The following is a 21351-nucleotide window of genomic DNA, read 5'->3' on the forward strand; positions in this document are numbered from 1 at the left end:
CTGTCTTCTGGTAAAAAGCTGATCAGAAGCTTTGATGGTCATCTGATTCTCATCTGTGTATGGCAGGGTACTTGGGCTTGGCTTCTTTCTTGGGGACCCTCCATATAAGCATTATTTTTGGATCTATCACCCATCAGATTACCCAAAGAAACATCTTTCAATTTCCTGCACAGAAAACATAAACCCGGATGCCAATTTTCAGAGTTGAGTAGGGGAAGAGAGCAGGAGAGTGGGTCTTATCATCATCAGATCTCTATTCCCCCGCCCATCCCCTGCGACTTGAGGGAGGAGGGGCAGTCACTTGGCTATGTGGAGTGAGTAAGGGGATTTTAGGATCTAGCTGCTTCTTAAACTTTCAACCAATTCTCTTATTTTTAGCCTCACCCTCATCTCTACTCTTGGAGGTAGATGGTGCATCCAATTTCTGAATGTGGGTTTTGTGGTATAACTGAAAATGGCTTATGGATTTTCTCACTGCCAACCTATGATTAAATTTGCCTGAATCTTCTCAATCAGTTGCCTTTCTTCTATACACATTTTTTTAATTACTTTTTTTCTGATTTCCTGTTCTCATTGCCTTACAGATTTATGCCTTAAACTTTTCTTTATTATCACTTCAATGAGGTTTGTTGAGGGAACAAAAGTAAACTAATGTGTTCAGTTTGTCTTTTTTATCCAGAACTAAATAACATTTTTAATTAGATTTTTTTCTGTAACCTGTTAGTATCTGGGAAGGAAGTTGGTTTTGGTATATTTGTTTTATATTTCACACCTGTGCAAAACTCTCTTATTAATTCTAAAAATTAATTTGGGACTTCCCTGGTGGCGCAGTGATTAAGAATCCGCCTGCCAATGCAGGGGACATGGGTTCGAGCCCTGGTCAGGAAGGTCTCAGATTCCACGGAGCAACTAAGCCCATGCACCACAACTACTGAGCCTGCGGTCTAGAGCCCGTGAGCCTCAACAACTGAGCCCGTGTGCCACAATTACTAAAGCCTGTGTGCCTAGAGCCTGCCTGTGCTCCGCAACAAAGAGAAGCCACCACAGTGAGAAGCCCACGCACCACAACAAAGAGTAGCCCCTGCTCTCCGCAACCAGAGAAAACCCACATGCAGCAACGAAGACCCAATGCAACCAAAAATAAATAAATAAATAAATTTATAAAAATAAAAAATAAAAAAATAAAAATTAATTTGGCTATACTATATCTAATTAACTATTCAAACCACTTCAGTCTGTCCTCTGCTCCCAACACTTGACCAAAATTGCTCTTGCTAGGACCACCCATTTCCTCCATATTGCTAAATACAAAGGACACTTTCTGTCTAATCTTAATTTATGTGTTTCAGTAATATTCCACAGAATTTATCCATTCCTCCTTTTGAGGTACTCTTTTTTCTTAGCTTCTTCAACATATAATCCTTCCAGGTTTCCTTATACTTTTCTGGATGCTCTTACCCTTAGATAGGCTCTCCTCCTTCAGCCCATTTGGAGTTTCTTAGAACTTGTACCTGGGCTTTTTTCTGCTACTATTGTTATCATCGTCACCACTAACAACTGTCATTATCATTATTACTACCATATAATTAGTTTTGCAGCTATCACAACTGTTTTAGAACACCATGTTTCTATGCCATAGAGCTTGAAAAATCAAGATTATAAATTTCCTAACTGTTCAAGGAATCGACAAATCTACAGACATATCATTTCTTGTATGGTAGGAAAAATGAGGTTTAAGTAGGAAAAATTATTAATTACAACACATGCAGAAAACTTCTAAGAAATTCTTATATTTCAGTCTTTAAGAACTTGGCAATAATAAGCTTACTTCAGAGTTTCAATCTGGCCTGATAGATGGCCAACCAAACTAGACATTCTGGTTTGCTGGGGTCAGATACTAGAATCAATAGAATTGTTTCCAACTATATTAATTATACAGCATAGTATACAGATTGTTAAGTACTTCTGTGGTGAACTGGATTGACTGGTTTGGCCATACAAAGGATTTATATATTGGTATTGATCCAATATATCCAAAAGGCTTAAAGAATCTTATTTAAGTATGGAAAATAGCTTTATTATTAAGCCTACAAAATAATTCTTTCCATGAAAATGTTGAACTTTAGTGAATTACCTATACCCAAAGAATAGACCCTTTTGAACCAGATGTTATCTTCTCTAGCACCTTATATTATAACAATAATTATAATGATATTGAAAATTATTTATATTGAAAATGATGAGTCAGCCTACTAAGCACTTTCATGTAATTTTCAAAACAACTCTACCAGTGTAACTATGATTATCCCATTTTCTTGAAGAGGAAACTGAAATTTGAAGATGCTGCCACTTTCTCATGGTCCTACAATTAATAAGGTATGGAGCTGGGATTCAAATATAGGTCTGATATGACTGCAAACCCTTCTAATTTGTCAGCTATGCTGCTTTCCTTCTTTTTACATGTAGCAGTAGGAAATATATATATAAAATTATATATATTATATATATATAAAATTTCCTCCAGGTAATCTTCTTTTATAGTTAAATTTTACATTAGGGGACAATTTGCTTGTTTTTTTTTTCCTTCTGAATTTATATGTGTAATTTGACCTTAATTTTGTGTTTAGAATACATTTTATAATATAATTCTAAATCTCAAACAGTATTTATCATTTGTGTGCAGAATTCTGTGTGTGTGTATGTATTTTTGTTATACCACAGTTATTGGTAAATAAATATAAAGGCATTCAGACACTTGAAAACAGTTATAAGACTCATTTTCTGTTTCCTCACTCCCATTTTCCACAATCTGATGTCATTCCTTCTTGTAAAACTGCTTTGGAAATATCACCACTAAGCTACTTTTTGATAAATCCAATGAGCTATTTTTGGTCCTTTGCTTTTTTCAGTTCTTAGTACTCTTGGTTGCTCTCTTCTTGAAGGACTCCTTCTCACTGGTTCTTTGACCTTACATTTCTTACAGTTCATCTGTTTCTGCTGTTCCTTCTTCATCAACTTTGTGGGCTCCAGTTTCTCTACTTTCACCATAACTAGTATTTTCTTCTTACTCTGTGTATTCTGTGGGTCATTTTATCAAGTTCTGTTATTTTAACTTATGCCAAGTGTCCCCACAGATATTTCTTTTATACATATATCATTTTTACCCCTATATGTGTACACATAGTTTCTTATGGGGGCATTTCCTTTGGAATGTCTCAAAGATACTTTAATGGGTCTCAAATGAATCTCATTATCTCCCCCTACTCCAAAATTCTTTGTCCTGTTTTCTTTTGTAATAAATGAGACGACTATCTGCTAAACTCCACTGAAGTCCAAAGTAGGGAACTATTTTGACTTTCTTGCTCTGTCTTCACAGCATCCTCTACCCAGCTCTCCCTCTAATTTTTGTCCTTTTATCCATCCTCACTGTCAATGCGTTAGTTTGGTTCATCATCATCTCTCACTTGATTATTTGTAATAACTTCTTTTTAAATTAACTAATTTTATTCAGATATAATTTACATACAGTGAAATACACAGATCTCAATTGTACAATTATCAGATTTTTGACAAACGTATATACTGTGTAAGTAACATTTTCATCAAAATATGGAACATTTCTATCACTCCAGAAAATTCTTTTTTTCTCCTTTCCAGTTAATCCCCTCCCCCCAATCCAAAGGTAATTACTCTTTTAATCTCTGTTTGTGCAGATAAGTGTGACTATACTTGAACTTTAATATTCTTTTTTTATAACAAATTTAATCAGTTATACATATACATATATTCCCATATCCCCTCCCTTTTGCGTCTCCCTCGCACCCTCCCTATCCCACCCCTCCAGGAGGTCACAAAGCACCAAGCTGATCTCCCTGTGCTATGCGGCTGCTTCCCACTAGCTATCTACCTTATATAAATGGAATCAAACAGTATGTGCTCTGTTGTCTTTTACCCAAAATAATGTTTTTGAGATTCATTCATGTTGCTTCATGTATCTGTAATGTTTTTTTTAATTATGGAATAGTGTTCTATTGTATGAAGATATTACAATTTTGTTGATATTTGAATCTAGTTGTTGTCTACTATGAATAAAACTACTATGAGCATTCCTATAAAAGTCTTTTTCAAACATATGTTTTTATTTCTTTTGGGTAAATAGCTAGAAGTGAAATTGTTTCATCACAGGACAGGTGTATGCTTAAATTTACAAGAAATTATCAAACATTTCCCCAAATTTTCTGTATCATTTAACAATTCCTTCAGTATTTTATGACATTTCTGTTTGAGTCATATTCTTATCACCATTTGATGGTTTCAGTCTTCATAATCTTTATAATTTTTACTGTTTCATGTGTGTGAGGTGGTACTTATGAGGTTAAAATTTGTATTTCTCTGATGACTCATTAGTCATGTTGAGCACTTTTTCAGGTACCTACTGACCACTTGTATATCTTTTCTCGTGTGTGAAGTGGCATTCAAGCCTTTTTCTTATTAAAAAAATTGGGTTATTGGTCCTTTTATTATAGATTTGTGGCAGTTCTGCAATAGTCTAGATATGACCTTTGCCATATACATCTCTCTGTATATATCTGTCACATATTTCCCACCTGTAACTTGCATTTTCATTTTCTAGTGATGTATTTGAGGAAGAGAAATTTTTAATTTTGATGAAGTACAATTTATCAATTTTTAATTTTATGGTTGGTACATTTTGTGTCCTAAGATTTCTTTTCATATCTCAAAGTTACAAAGATACGTTTCTCTGTTTTTTCCTTAAAAACTTCTTTATAGTCCAGCAGCTTTTAAACAATTCTTTGTTTCTCATATTGTTCAGGCCCATAATTTCTCTCCAGTTTAGTCAGAGTCACTTTTCCAAATCTTAAATATAATGATGTTACTTATCCTTCACCCACCAATTTCAACTTCCTGGGCGTTGTTTGATGCCATCTCTCCAAACTCCTTAACATGGTTTATAAAGCCCTTCATCACGTCTTTCTTTTTTAAAAGACCTGCCTTCCCCTATCCCCACCCTCGACTATTCTTTGCATTAGTTTTGCCAAACGATTTATACTTCCCTCAAAGCACTGCATGCTCTTTTTCTTCTGGGCTATTGCACTTTCCCTGCCTAGACTGTCTTTTTGCCTACTCACTCCCCTCTCCACCTAGGTAACTCCTATTTGTCTCTCACTCAGTTTCTTTCTTTCTTGTTTTTTAATATTTATTATTTTGTTGGGGTATAGTTGCTTTACAATGTTGTACTAGCTCCTGCTGCACAGCAAAGTGAACCAGCCATATGTATACACATATCCCCTCCCTTTTGGATTTCCCTCCCATCCAGAGTCACTTTCCCTAAGCAGACTTTTCCTGATCTTTGAACACTGATGTGACCACTCCCACATGGTCCCAGAGTACATTGGGGTTTCTACTCTTATAGTGGTTTTCATACTATTCTGTACTGGTTGTCACTAAATCCCAAGTTCCTGGAAATCCAGAGCTGTGTCTTGTTCACTGTGGTATCTGCAGTACTCAACAGAATTCTTATCACATAAAAGGAGTAACAGAATATCTTAGATGGTAGTTAGAGCAGGTGAAGATAGCAAATGTGACCCAGTAAACTTTGATTCCTTGAATCCATCATTATTTATAGTAGATATTTAATAACCATTTGATTTGTTTTCCATCTTAGTATAATATTTTAATACATCAACACATTCATTACAGAAACTTTAAGAAAGAATACAGAAAAATGAAATTATTTATTATGCTACCTTCTATAGCTAATAACTATTAATATTTTGATATAATTTCCTTCCAGTCTTTTTTAGTTGTATATGTGCTTTGCATGCTATTTAAAAATAAAACAAATAGTATATGCAGTTTTAACTTTTAATAACTTTCTTAAATATCCACTGAAATGAATGCATACACAGATGTGATTAAAATAATGATGATTTAAAAAGATAGACTCATATTTTTATATTCAAGAGATTGTTGTTTCCTTCCAAAAGCCACTGATTTTGTAGTGTTCAAACATTTTTGGAGCCACTCTTCAGAAATGCCTTTAGAACCAAAGAAATATAATTTCTTCAGAATCACACCTGATTTTTTTATTCAAAACTTATCAGTTTATTGAACAAATACTTAATGAGTTATAGACACATTTTTTAGGTTCTGGAGATTCAACTGTAAGCAAGACACAGTTCTCTTCCTTCAAGGATCTTGATTACTTTTTATTATTTAAGAATTTTCATGACAATTTTCTTCTCCCAGAAAATTAAATCTGCATGCAAAGATAATTATTTGCTATGATTAATATTTCAAAAACAATACATTGCTGTTTATTAAGGACTTTCATAACTATTCCAAAATATTTTTATTAACTGCATTATAGTTGGATTAAGTCACTTTTGAAAGTGATCACAGCAATTGTGAATGAGACCAGGTGAAGCACAAATTTTTAAAAAATCAGTAATATTATTTCACAGTATTATCTCATATAAAAGTGCCACATAAGCACTTTTTTCATGATTTCCTTTAGAACTGGAAGCTTTCATGGATAAGTTGAATTCGACATAAATTTTGAAGAAGGGCAAGTACATATAAAAGAAATGAAAGGTGGGTGAATTTTTTTTGTGGCGCAAGAAGCATGAGCTGAGGCATGGGAAAATGTAAGGCTTATTTGGTTAGAAAAAGTGTGAGTAGGAGAATGGGATGAAGTTTTATCAGTGGCTTTCAACTAAGGGTCAAATCAGAATTAGCTAGGAAACTTTAAAATGTGTCTTTAAATATGTCTTCATTATTCTGATAACCCCTTGGGCATATCTGAGCCAGAGTCTCTTTCTCTTAGGACTTAGAGAATGAGAGAAGGGAAGGGTTGGTTATGAATAGTTACCATATTTTGCTTCTGTGAACCTCTTCCCCAGTCAATGGACTTTGGGTACCAGGTTAAGGAATTTAGACATCAGTCTGTTGGCAACTGGGACATATTATAAGTTTTGAACCATGCGACTGAAAGGATAAACACTATGTTTTAGGTAGATCAATATTTTGGTGGTTTGCTTGATGGATAATAACCATGTAGCTTTTTGTTACAGTGAGATGGGAGTACAACATATTGTTGTTAAAACAGGAAAATAATTTAATTTGTTGTGTTGGTGAAACTGTAGTAAGATAAAGCCTTTTCTAATGAAGGTTTTTACTGGATCTGAGAATTTAGATACTTTTTTTGCTTAATTGTTCAAAGTTGACTGTGAGACTGTGCAAGTAGGTTACTGCCATTATTAGAACTGTTATAAAAGATGGCTATTTTAAGCAAATAGAACAATCACCTGTAATGCTTATGCCCTCAACAGATGAAAGGCCCAAAGGAAAGTAATTCAAATTTATTTTCTTTATTAAGCATTTTCTGAGAAGAGAGCCTCAGTTCAAAGCTTAAGGAAAAATGAAGATAAGTATCATTTAGCTCAGTTAATGTAGTCAGTTTCTATAAACATGAATTTGGAATAAAGGTAGTATCATGAGACAGTGCTCCTAATTTGTTCACTAAGCTCAGGCAAGGATCAGATTCTTGGTGTCTCAATTTTTCCATTTGTAGGACTGGGATAATATACCTATTTTATGCATCTCATGTGATGGTTCTGAAAATCTTTTCAAATGGTTATTCTCAAATCATATAGCTGCAACATTAGATAAGGTTTAGTTTCCATTTATGTATTCTCTTCTTTTTACCTTTATAAAATTTCTAAGTTTTATTTGATATTGGTTAACATATGCAGTACAGTAATGAAAATGGTTTCTTCACGCTGGGAACAAATTTTAATACTTCATGTGTAATAAAGTTTGTAGTATAAATATGTTTCTAAATTATTTAATACTAATTAGGCTGGCTACTTGAATTTGAGAAACAGTTGCTAATTACTCTCTCTACATTATATGAAGAATAAATTAGGGCTTCCCTGGTGGCGCAGTGGTTGAGAGTCCGCCTGCCGATGTAGGGGACACGGGTTCGTGCCCCTATCCCGGAAGATCCCACATGCCGCGCAGCGGCTGGGCCCGCGAGCCATGGCCACGGAGCCTGTGTGTCTGGAGCCTGTGCTCCGCAACGGGAGAGGCCACAGCAGTGAGAGGCCCGCGTACAGCAAAAAAAAAAAAAAAAAAAAAGAATAAATTAGAAATATCAGTAAACTGCCTGGCTTTGATCTTCTTAAAGAAAGTCATTAAAATGAGGTGATTTTTTAGCGTTCAGGGAGAATGTATCCATTTATTTATTCAACAAATATTTTAGCACCTATCATGAACCAGATGTCTGTATTGTTTTAGACACTGGGGATACAGAGGGGAATAAAACAGACAGTAATTGTGGCCCTCATTGAGCTTCCAAAATAACTGTGCTTGCCTTATTTGCCTCAGTTGTATTTTAATACTTTAAAAATAAATGTTTGGACAGTTGTGACAGAACAGCATGTGGCCAAATGTATGTTTTCTAGTGCATCCACATTAGTCCACAGAGCCATTGATGAGTTCTAATTGCTTATGAAAACTGATATTTTTGGTTCTATCTCTGCATAAATGGTTATAGCCTAATTTATTAGATTAATGAAACAATTGAATATATGTAATAAATTTGGCTTATTTTAGTTCTTTTAAAATATTTTGTTTACTTTTTAAATCAACCATGTTTTATAAAAATGTTTTGAATTTCTGAAAGGAAGAGGTTTTATTTTACAATTTGTATTGTTTTTGATCAGAGCATGAAGTCAATGAAGATATGGCAATTTCCCTCTTGATTTAAGCAATGTAGATAGCCAAATTGGATAAATAAACTGAAAATTCTCACTGGGGCTTAAATTATCTTGCTGAACCCATGAATTAAATATAAGAATGTCAGAAATGTCACACTAGATTAAGTCAGCTGTCCACAGAGCATGATATTTTATGGAGAAGCATGATATTCGCTCCCACAATGCAGATCTACCTTGAACATCCATTATATTCCCTTAGTAATACATTACATATCAATAATCAACAAATCAGTTTTCTACAAAGACCTTCTTTAATCCTATTTCTATTTTCAGTCAGTGCTACCTTTTCAGTAGTGAGTTTATTACTTCTTGTGTGTACTTCACTTCCATATTCCAATGACTGTGTAAACTTTAGTTTTCAAAATACCCATTAGCATACCCTCAAATTTGGAATATGTGCCTGGCTTATCCCTTCTTTCCTTTCTCTGTTTTTCTTTCTTTAAGCCTTGTTCTTGATCACCTCTTACTTTTCTCGTTTGAAGAGTCTGAATTTTTAACTGATTTCATGTGGAAAACTTTACAGCCTTTTGTTCATTTATTATCTAGACCAGCTCCTCTGTGATGTTCTTTATGATGGAGAGCGATGAGAATTGTGCACACATTCCTAAAGAAAGTGACCACAGTTTTGTTTATGGGCAATATCTGTTTTATTACCATATAAGGCTAATGAGCATTTTGTTGTCCTTATTGTTATAGCAACACATTTAAATCATTGTCTTGAGATAGTATGTTTGATAATCTTCTGCTCGATCTCCAGTATATTTTTTTATTAAATAGATTTCCCAAACCAAATTACTCCTAACTCCTTACTACTGCCCTGCTACAGATCACATACTGAATGTAAGATAGTACCCTACCAGCACTGAATAAATATTCATACTGATAGTACTTCTGGATTCATACACTTTAACATTCTGTAATAGAGTAGCTATTGACCTATATTTGTTAATTTGTATGTAATTCATTCTTTTAGTCATTCTTTTCAGTTCTACTAATAGAACCTTCTCTAACATGTTTCCACATGCGTTACATCATGTTTTCCTTGGTAAAGTCTTAATTTCCAGAAATTAAGCATAGTTGGATATGAAGCATATTTGGATCATCTTGTCTTTTACTTTCTTGGGCCTTCTTCTTGACTGATTTTTGTCTTTGTGCCTTCTAAAGTTTGTATAATTATCAATACAGTTAAATGATAATTTCAAAGTGACGCAGTTGAAGTTAAAAATGTCCTTAGCATCTATCATATATAGTTCATGCATATGCAAAAATACTCTATGTTATGATCGCAAGTTGTTCTCCTTAAAATGTTTTGTTTCAGCCAATCTGAATGTGTAGGTTTTACTTGGACTGTATCGAGAACAAATAAGTCTGAATATTTAATTATTCCTTCAGTAGCAGAATCTTTTCTAACCTATGTCAATGTGGTATATTAAAAATATTTCTTTGAGGAGCATATATTAGAGCTTCAGAGACATTGCTTTCTCTACTCCTGCAAATCATATTTGATGGTTTATATATGCACTGAAATCTTTGTACATTCATTGTATCTATGAAATATTCCAGGAAAATCATGTTTAGGGCTTAACTTACTAGAATAGAGTTATCTAAAATGGAGTTTAAATGGCTAATAGACGAAGTGAGATACTGTGGGACACCGTGAACACCTGTGACTTGCTCTTAAAGTTGACATCTTCCTAAGGGTACAAGCAGAGGACTATTTTATCCTATGTGTGAGACAGAAACTTACCTCTTATTTTCCTTGAGTAAACATATAGTTACTTCCAAAACTGAGATCTTTTAGGCCTAAAGGATGTGTCCTTGGTTCCATGTATTATTTGCTGAAAAAGAAAAAAAAATTCCTATACTCTTTAGGTTACTTAAGAAAAATCCAGAAAAATCTGACACTTGGAAAAAAGACCAAAGTCAGAACAAGAAAGAGCTTCTGTTCCTGACTGGGGCCATTTCCTGTCCTGTTTCATGGAACATGCTAAAAAGTTTTAAAAACTGCCTCACGTGGTTTGTCCCCTCCAGCCTGACATGAGCAAGGTGATTATAAAGGGACCCAAATATGCTGATCTCTATTCTCTGCACATGGCACAAATAGAAAGCTTTGAGCAGTGGAAATGCGCACTGTCACTTGTCTTTCTCCTCTGAAGAAGCTGGGACACATTCTGCTCAGCCAACATGTTCCCAGAGGAATGTGATTTAACTTCCACTTTTCACACTGTAAGAAGCAACACTGTAGACCTGTCCGGGAGGGTGATGGCAGCCTGAGAGGAATTTGGATAAGTGTTTTTCACTCCAGTGTTTTCATGTGACCTGACTCTCATTCTCAATTTAGTTACATCTTGACCTGGAAAATGTAGCTAAGGTTTGCCTCTCTTCATTTGGCTTCCCTTGATTCATGTTGTGCCTACCTCTCCTTCCCCTACTCCCACCCCATGCAGCCTCTTCCCCCTTTCCCTTGCAACCTACTAGTAGAGCCTGTATAGATGTCTTCAAATGCATTTACCCTATTTCCCTCAGTAGGGGTTTTACTTCCAGGGAGATAAAATGTGTTTGAGTCCCTGAAATACATACAAGGAATATCCACTGTAAAGCAGCCAAAGCCGTTCCCCACTCCTTTCTCCAGATCTGACAATTCATATAGCTGGCAGCTTCTTTAAGAACCCTCTAGTAGTAAAGGAATATTAATTAATTAATATTCTCCACTTATCCCTAGATTTTATCCCCTCCCCCCTCCATTAAACGACTGATTTTCATGCGTGAGATAATAGACAAGCCTTGGGTGACCTGTTTTTTTGTTTGTTTGTTTTTTCCCTCCCTCCTCCCTCTTTTTTCCTTGCGGTAAAATAGTGCTGAAGAAAGAGGGCACTAGTGTACAGCCCAGATCTCATCCTTGCACCGTCTGGATTAGAGCTGAGGCGTCTGCGAACCGAGCTTGGCCGCGGTACTCTGGCCCGGGGACCACAGCGCTGCCTACCCGGACTCAGGTCCGTCTCAAGTCCAAATTCTCCAAGCAGACCCAGGTGAGCAGACACCTCCCGGCGGGGGAACCCACCCACAGTGGCAGACACAAGTCCCAGTCTATGGGATTTTTCTCCTTGTCCCAGAGGCATCCTCGATGATTTCTTTCTTTTAGTCCGGCTTCCCCGGGAAGCGTCGGGACGCATGGGTACCTGGGTTGCCTTTCTTCTTTTGCCTGCCTCACCTCCCGTGCTCTTGCTCCTCGCCCGCTCCCTTTGCTCCTTTCTCGTCTGAGTCTCGCCTTGAAAAAGGGAGCCGGAGAGGGACGAGAGAGAGAGCCAACTTCAGCCCCTCAGGCGGCTGAGATTTGGCGCCTCTGCCCCCGAAGTGGTAGGGTTTGAATATACCTGGAGGAGCACTAGCTGCAAGGCGAAGAGAATGAGGATGGAGGGGTACTGGGGAAACGAGGAGGTGTGTGTGTGTGTGTGTGTGTGTGTGTGTGTGTGTGTGTGAAGAACGCAGGGAGGGGGGTTGAAAGAGTGAAGTCGCGGGGTGGCGGGCTTGGGGGCTGGGGGTTAAAGAATTGCAACTCGCTGGTCAAAGCGTCCGCAAACCGCGCTGCGGAGGAATGCCTCAGCCGCTTGACCAAGCACTGTCCAGGGTTCTGAACGCGGCAGGACTGAGCTGCCGCTGCCAGAGCAACCCGAAAGCTCCCCTCTGTTCCCTTTCTAGCAACTATGCAAAGCCAAAGGTCTGGATTTAGGGAAGTGCAGGGACCCCTCCATTCCTTCTCCATCCTGGGTCGCGGGAAACAAGTTACCTCATCTGTACCCTTTCCCCCTAAACGTCTACAATAAGCTGACTTCTTGCGGGGGGAGGGAGGGGGGATGTACCAAAATCCGACATGCGGAGACTTTACCAGGCGTTGCCTTAGTAACTAATATGGATTTCCTCAAGCTGGCAAATTTATATTTACTACTTAGGTAGTATGTTAGGGTCTCTTCAACCCCTCAAAGTTAAAGTAAAATGTGCATCCCTGGTTCGAGTTTATTTTGAAGTAGCGCTTCCGCCTTCATAATGAGTTTCCAAATTTCTTCTGGGGAAAAAAGTTGATCTTTTCAAATCCGGAAAGTTCTCTAAGGTCGAAAGACGTAGCTCCTTTTTCTCCCTCTTCCCTCCTCCCCCTCAAGTCAGTAATCGTGAGGGTATTTGGGGACCTGGAAGAGACTTGGAGCTGCAGGAGGGGACGGGTCGGCGAGGCTTTGCGCCTCCGGGGACGGAGGAGGGTACTGGGGGCCGAACGCGCCACCTTCCGCCTTGACCAGAGCTGCCGCCCAAGCTGTCCCTCCAGCCGCTATCATGATGGCCTTCCAGCCCATATCATGAAATGCACCGGGCAACTCTTAACCAGCACTGACCCCAGAGTTTTGACACACGTCCTGTAATAACGGAGCTTTGACTTCCTTCCTGTTTTGCCGGCAGCGTCCAGCTCACCCGAGCCACCACGACTCCCATGGTACCATTGGTCAGTTTACCTGGATGCACCAGTGAAGAAGGGGGACTCGAATTGCCCTAGAGACGCCGCCAGGGCGTAAAGGTGGTCGTGGAGGACCAGAAGGAGGAGGAGGAGGGGAAGGAGGCGGGGGTGCAGAAGCTGAAGTCGTCGGACGAGCGGCGTTGGCGAGGAGGGGGAGAAGCAGGCGTCAGGCGTCGGGTCCGCACCGTGAGCGCGCAGAGCCTGCTGGCTGGACCAGCGTGGGAACGCGGCTGGCCGGCTGTGGACGGCGTCCTCAGCATAATGGTCCGGCTCCTCTTGGTTTTCTTCCCAGCTATCTTTTTGGAGATGTCCCTTCTCCCCAGAGGCCCCGGCAGGAAACTGTTGCTGGCCGGAGCCTCGTCTCAGCGCTCAGTGGCCAGAATGGACGGAGATGTCATCATTGGGGCCCTCTTTTCAGTCCACCACCAGCCTCCGGCCGAGAAGGTCCCCGAGAGGAAGTGTGGGGAGATCAGGGAGCAGTATGGCATCCAGAGGGTGGAGGCCATGTTCCACACGTTGGATAAGATCAACGCGGACCCGGTCCTTCTGCCCAACATCAGCCTGGGCAGTGAGATCCGAGATTCCTGCTGGCACTCCTCTGTGGCTCTGGAGCAGAGCATTGAGTTCATCAGGGACTCTCTGATTTCCATTCGAGACGAGAAGGACGGGCTCCACCGGTGCCTGCCTGACGGCCAGACCCTCCCCCCAGGCAGGACTAAGAAGCCCATTGCCGGCGTGATCGGCCCGGGCTCCAGCTCCGTAGCTATTCAAGTGCAGAACCTGCTCCAGCTCTTCAACATCCCCCAGATCGCATATTCCGCCACAAGCATCGACCTGAGTGACAAAACTTTGTACAAATACTTCCTCAGGGTTGTCCCTTCTGACACTTTGCAGGCAAGGGCGATGCTTGACATAGTCAAGCGTTACAATTGGACCTATGTCTCCGCGGTCCACACGGAAGGTAGGCATTGCATTTGGGGAAGAAAAGTGCACAGAAAGCCAGGGCATTGCTTGATGTGCGCTTGGGATCATAGTGTTGTTCCTGTTTATTTCTAGCACTGTGGGAAGAGACCTTACCCTTCTCCGTACATGCCCATCCAGGCATTGCCTTGCATCCTCATCCTCCTATAACTATAGTGTAGGAAAACTGTCCCATGGTGTTTCCGGGGGTAGCTGGAACCAAAAAGACACCAAACTCAACATGAGCAGTGCCCAGTTGTAGTTTTTGGACTTACATATTTGTTTGCCCTGATATTCTGAGTTTGTGTTTATTTGCCCAAGATGTTATACTACCCTTAAGTGACTGGCTATGATTTTCCAAGCTTAATAGACTAATCCAATGTGAGCAGTTAGAAAAACAAAAAACGAAAAGCAAACTGCTGTCCCCTAAACTGGACTTGAAAGCTTTATCTTGTCATGAACAGCTGAAGGTGCTTCTTTGTTCTAGTGTGCCCCCTTCTTACACATTTATAACTTACCTGTAAATATTGGATTAATGCAGTCATCTCCCTCAATATATCAGAAACTTATGTTTTAAATTCTGGGGTGCCTTAGATACAAAGGAAAAGTAAATAATTTAAATAGTTTATTATTTTTTTTCCTACTTAATATGTTAAAATTGTCCATATGCCCTCACTCTCCCCAAGAATTATCTTGTCTTATGAGCAACAGCACTGATGACCTCTTGAATTTGAATTTTGGTTTCTAGGTTGTTTGTTTGTTTTCTAACACAATGACTTTGCATATTAGAATTTAAAGTTAGACAAATTATAAATTACTAATAAAATGATAGTAGCTATCATGTTTAAAATAGCTTTTAAAAGTGAAATAGATTTTACCTGAGGTTAAAAACTTTGATTTATACAGAGTCTTACAGACATGAATTCTCAAATAATTTATTATATATAGATTTTCTTTACTCCTCTCATCTTACCCTATACTGATTGTTGGATAAAATGAAACTTTTGAGTCATCTACTTTTAACTCCCTCAGGTTTATAGAGAAATTGAGACCCAGGTTACGAATTAATGTCCAGGACAATTCACGTGTATATGCTGGCATATGGAAGAGAATCTTGAAGGTATTGCTGCATTTATATTTCTTAATATCAAATTATTAACAGAAAGGCCATAGGTATGACTTCACGTTCTTTTAACAGTTACACAGTACTCAGTTACTGGTGTGAAGTCTGATACAGAAATTAAGAAGCATTCTTACTGAAATGGTGATATGGTTATGTTAATGAAAACTGATGCTTTAACTTTAAAGGGAGCAGAGCTTTTAGGACAAACAAAAATTGTGTCGAAATTTCAGACTTCGATTTTGGAAAAAAAAAAAAAAAAAAAACCTTCCTGCTGCAGTGTTGTAAGTTCTAAAAACTGACTCCTATTTCTGAATCTTGATTTTTCATAGTGAACTGCCTACCTCTTTTTCAACAAAATCGCATATTACTCTTTTAAGACACAGTTAAGACACAGTTAAAAGTTCAGATTTTAACTCCTTACATTTTTATGGTTAATGGTTACTTTCCTACATTTTTTTTTGTTTAGTATAGTTTCCTCCGGTGCTTAGATGGACCATCTTGAAAGCACAAGTTAAAAATGTGTTAATTATCAGCATTAGAGCGACCTCTCTAAAAGGGAATGGCAAAAAGTAGATTGAATGTGATTTATTTAATTATTTAATCGTTCTCCCTCAAATGAGCAAGGTAATTGATTATAGATATTAAAAGTGTAAATACGTCCTTCAAGAAGAACTAATACATCATTTTTACAAGGTAGTTTTATTTTCTATATTTTATTATGTCATTTTATTTTGGGGGTGGAGAGGAGTGGAGAAAAGATTCCCCCTCCCCCCTTCAATATGTTTTCCAGTTGCATCCTTTTGCTAAAAATAATTGCTAATAGCGCTTTCTGACAACTAGAGTTGTCTTTTTGGAAAATTAATTGGACTTGTGTTTACAAATTTTGTTGAGGAAGGGCTGATATTAAAATTCCACCCTTGTGTTAGTTTGGATTACTTTGTTCCCTTTCTGCCTTCTGACTTGGGTTGTGTGGCAGGGATAATGTCCGATAGCATTATAATAGTTGACTACAGACTAGATTGTGTTCATAGAACAGCATCAGAGCTAACTTTCGTGTCTATTTTATTACCAAGAAATGATGCCATTCACCTTGCCTTTGATATATATCTTATTTCTTCTCAAAGAGAATTTGTTTCCTCTCTTATTAGATATAATTCTCTGGAAACTAAATTGCTTTTATTTTCTTCTATCTGCAAAGAAATATAACAGTGTCCTTTGTATAAGCTCCAACTGAAAATTTATTTTTTCTGAGGTTCTGCCCTCCTGATTCTCAGGGACTCATAGTATACTGGCCTGCAGGCACTTTCTTGCATCATCTAGTAATTTTCCTGTCTTCAGACTGATGGGGTCACCTACTGGTGACAGTTCCCTGTCAAAAAGCATCTAAGACCACATATCAGTGTTGTCTCTGCCATCTGGGCACTATTCAGGAAGGAAGCTAGATTGCCTGGTTATTAGCAGTTTGGAGTTTAGAAATTCTGGGACCTCCAGTGACCTTCACCTCTCCTTTCCAAATTAGCCATTCTCTAGTCAGTTTATCATCACAATTTCTTTTATTAGAAGTTAGCCTAGTATAGTTAACATCAAAAGTAATAGGTGACTAGATTAGTATACCTTCATTTCTATGGTTCATATTGCTTGACTTTAAAACCATAGATGGAGCATCCTATTCTTTCAAAAGTTTTATATCCCTTTATTATTTTACTTTATATTGAAGTTAAGCTTGGAGGTGTTTTCTGGTTTTGTTTTAATCAGTTAGAATTCAGTTGTTATAGTCTTTTACATACTTTTCAATCTTCTACCAAGTCATTTGTGCCACACTTGTCCTCTTGTCATAACTGTCAGTTTACCTGACATAAAAAGAGGATCAGTTCACATGAAGTTACCAGCAACAGGCTCTCCAGAAGATTTTTCAGGATTATTTCCTGAGAGGAATATTGAATTAGGATCTGTCAAAGGGAGGGTACTGAAGCAACAGAGCCTTGTCCACAAAGAAAAATCGAGTGCACTTTGGAGCAAGGTGCTCACCTGGCATGTGTCTTTAAATATGCTAATCATAGAATACAAAAATAGCCTACTTCTGTGAAGAATATCTCGGCCAAGGACATTGTATTCCATCCTTCTGATAAAATGTAGATTCCCCATCAAAAACCAAATTTATCATTTCAAAAAATTGTAGAGAACAATACTTAAAAAATAATTCTAGTTGATTAAATCAAAGCTTTGGATGAGTCCAAAAAGAATATTCTTTGAGTATGTAGCTTCAGAAAGTTAAGTTTTTGGGTTGAATACATTTTCATTTGTTTTAAACCTTTCTCTCTTAATATTTTGTCTCATAGTGTCAGAGGAGTATATGATAAGGGATTTAGTGATGCTGCTGTACGCTTTTGTTTAGTTATGTTTTCATTGTGGTGCACCTTTTTTTTTGGACATTTGCTTACACTTTACATGAGATTGGCCTTCTTTGGCTTCTCTTCAAAATCTGATCTTTTTCTTTTTAGAAGCTTTGCTCTATTTGATATAAAACACTCTAAAAGTCTAAAGGCATCAGAGGAAAATCCTCCTAAATCATAAGAACATCAGTTAACTATGACTTTAGCTAATGCAATTACATATAAGAATTTTATTTCTACTAAATATCATATTTTTCTATATATGCATCGGCAACTTTCTTTATACTTTTCTTATCTCGATTCCAAACTATTTTCACAGTAAGTCACCTTAATAAATGTTCTGTTTTATCACCATATAAGGAGTAGAATGTCTTGAAAGGTTATTTAGGCCAACCAGTTAAAGATGCTTAAAACACCATTATTACATCTTTGCCCAGAAGTCGTTCCCATATGCTCTAAGTTTCCTAATTGTGATTAAGATTTCTAATGAGAGTTGGAGAATATACAACTTAAATTCAGAGGCAGAATTTCACCTATTAGTCAGTTTTTCTATTTAATGACCTGACTCCCTGAAGTTTCTATCGACTACTGGGAATCATCCAAACAATTCAAATTTCTCTTCCATGTGATATTTATTATCAATGAACTCTCTCTCTTTTATGCCATACCTCACCAGTTCCTTCACCCATATATTCTAATTTTTAGTTCCCTTATAATCATAGATAACTCAAGTAGATCTTAGATAAGTTATTATCCAAAAGTCTTTTTAAAAATATGAGTGGATACTAGGCTACATCTCCTTTCTTTTATGCTTGGGTAATTTTTAATATTGTTATTATTATTATTATTCTAAGAGTAAGACATTGTTTTTGTTTCCTTTTAAATGTAGAATATTTAGCTTAAATCTGCCTTATCAATAAGTTGTGGGACTTTGATTATTTCATTCATCTTAGCATCCCAGCTTTGTGTCCTCAAGATTTGACTATATATGATAAAACTGAGTAAGAGAGAGTCAAGTATAAATTCCCATAGCCCATTACTAGCAAACTACTAATCTGGGTGGTCACTCAGCCTGTTATGAATTTCCTTGACAGTAAGTGTTTTCATTACATACTATACCACTTTATAGATAAATAAATAAATAGCATAAAAGTAGAAAAATCATCACAGCATATTTACAACTGTAATAAAAAATTACTATCCCAAAAACTGTTTATAAGAAATTTGAAGACTTGGTCTCAGTTACTAAGTTCTTTACACTCTAAAGGGATTACAGTTTGAACACATGTAAAATGAGTAAAAACAAATTATTACAGTATAGACATTTAGAAACATGAGTTTATATGTGTTTAGGAAACACTGAAAGAAAATATTGGTGAGTGTAATTAGCTAGAAAAAAGCTGGAGAAAAGGGAATTTTGATTAGTTTTTTAATATGGCATTTGTAAAAGATAAAAGCAGTAGTAAGAATGTCCCCATGGGGAATAAAATAAGCAGGTCTTCTTGGCTGGAGTGGAGAGTGTGGGCTGGGAACTAATAATAAAAATATCAACTCAAATGGGGGTTCTTATATTCTGTGATTCCATGACTGTTTATCTATATGAAGGACAAATAATGGAGATTCTTAAAGCATAAGCCAAAGAGTTTTGATTTCAAGAAAGAAATGTCAAAGCAGAGTGTGATATGATTCAAAGATAATTAAAAGAAAGTAAATTCTTACTGAAATGTGTAGGGAAGCTGCATTGGATGGGGAGGGAGAAAACTAGCCATGAAAGTTGATGTTTGTAGAATTCTAGGTACTAGGCTGTTAAAATAATTAGGAAGAATAAAAGTACTTCAAAGGAATACTTTATAGGAGAATTCGATGTGCCAAAGAGTTAGAGACAAATAGTCAAAGATATCTTCAGTTTTGCAATCCTGAAGGACCAGGAGAATTTTGGTGTAATTAACAGGCCTGCAATAAGTAGGTTTTAAAATCACGATTCTTTATGTTTAAACAACATGGACTTAGATTTAATATGTTCAACTTGCTGTGAACTTTGACTAAGAGCACATACATTACTAGCAAGAGTGGGTGTCTGGACAGAATAAATCCAGGCACAGTCATAAGTTACCCTATTTGTGATTTAAAAAAAGTGTTTGCATCCTCCCTTGTTTACTGAGAACCTTGATTCTCTTGACTGACTAACCTGGGTACTTGAGAGTTGACTTCTTTAAACTCCAACCTTTTACACTTTAAACATGTTACAAGGTGGTCTTTGCAAATTATATTATATAATTCCCTGGCATCTTTTAAAGAGAGTGCTGAATTTAATAGGAACTTTTCTTGAATATATGAAGTAATCATTGTGAACGTCAACTGTTACATATGCTGGGATACAGTGGTAATCTTGAAGCCTGTTGAAAAACATAAAGCCACTCACTCTTATCAAAAATGGCCCAGATTGTCATACTTTTGAGTTTCTGTCTTTGTTATTTTTTCTATATTGACTAGACTTATTAAGCCATTTTCTAAGTTATTTAATCAGTATTTAGTTAACAGGTTCTATGTACAAAGGATTAAGGTGAAATACAAAGATGAAAAAATGAGACACCTTTATTATTTTGAGAAATCTTGAACTCTTCTTGATTCTTCTGCCATACCATCAATCACCCTGTGGCTTCATTTGCTTTGGAACAAAGTTTACAAGCAGCTGGCCTGCATAGGGTAGATGGTGATGGCAACTTCTATTTTGTGTTTCTATCATGTGGCTTTGCAGTTGCCATTCCTCTTTAAACACTACAATTTTTTTCTCCTGGTGGTCTATGGAGCTAATATATAATGATGGTTTTATGGATTTTTAATAACTTTCTGGGAGGTGGCTGGAGTGGTGTCATCATAAAGAAATTTGTCAGAAGCCATATTTTCAGCAAAGACCACAGAGGTCTGGGAAACCGTGGCTGAGGACACAATAGTTTAGTAAGCACCTCCAACCACTGAAAAAAATCAGCTCATAGTGCATGCTGTTCTGATATTATTTTGGAAGCAACATCTCAGTAGGAGAGGTTGTCAGTTTTCAGAGAAGCTGTAGTTGAAAATCGGAGTCAGGCTGAGACATAAAGTCTTGTCAGAATGATGTAGCTGTCTTATCCATCAAAGAGCTATCATTAGGTTTTAAACTTATGTAGAAATATTTATGTACTTTATGTGTGCAAGTTCTACTAATTTTCATGCTTAATTGTCTTCTATAAGTGTCTACATTCTAAATTTTAATTTTCATGAAAAATTATAATTTTAATTTTCTTCAGTCTCATGGGAAGTTTTGCTTTCTTAAACTTAAGGCACTGTGGTACCAAATACAGCATTAATGCTTTTATGAAGAGTATTGGCTCAAGTAGAAACTTGGTGATCAGAAATGATCATTTATCGATTTTAAGATCATCTATTTTAGTTACTTCATGGCCAACAAATTGAAGATTCAAGGCAACTATCTAAATGATTCAGATAAAAGCCTTAATTGTCAATTGAAGGGCAAGGAGATTTGGGGGAGCATTTCTTTTTTTGCCAAGTAACTTATTTTGCTTTCTAATG

General features: G+C 37.1%; 1 protein-coding gene across 2 annotated transcripts in view; it reads left to right on the forward strand.

Annotated features, from left to right (window-relative positions):
* Positions 1–13551: 13551 nt before the first annotated feature.
* The window catches only part of GRM1 (glutamate metabotropic receptor 1), a gene marked incomplete at both ends in the record, with an annotated part of 365662 nt that continues 357862 nt past the window's right edge, over positions 13552–21351 (forward strand). Inside the window, one exon of one of the 2 annotated variants that reach the window (XM_081250954.1) lies at positions 13552–14266. In XM_081250954.1, coding sequence (XP_081107080.1) covers positions 13567–14266 — 700 coding nt within the window. The remainder of the gene's footprint in view (positions 14267–21351) is intronic. The other variant, XM_081250955.1, reaches the window with a different exon arrangement.

Source organism: Mesoplodon bidens, assembly GCF_964165515.1.
Source record: "Mesoplodon bidens genome assembly, chromosome: 12".
Taxonomy (NCBI): domain Eukaryota; kingdom Metazoa; phylum Chordata; class Mammalia; order Artiodactyla; family Ziphiidae; genus Mesoplodon; species Mesoplodon bidens.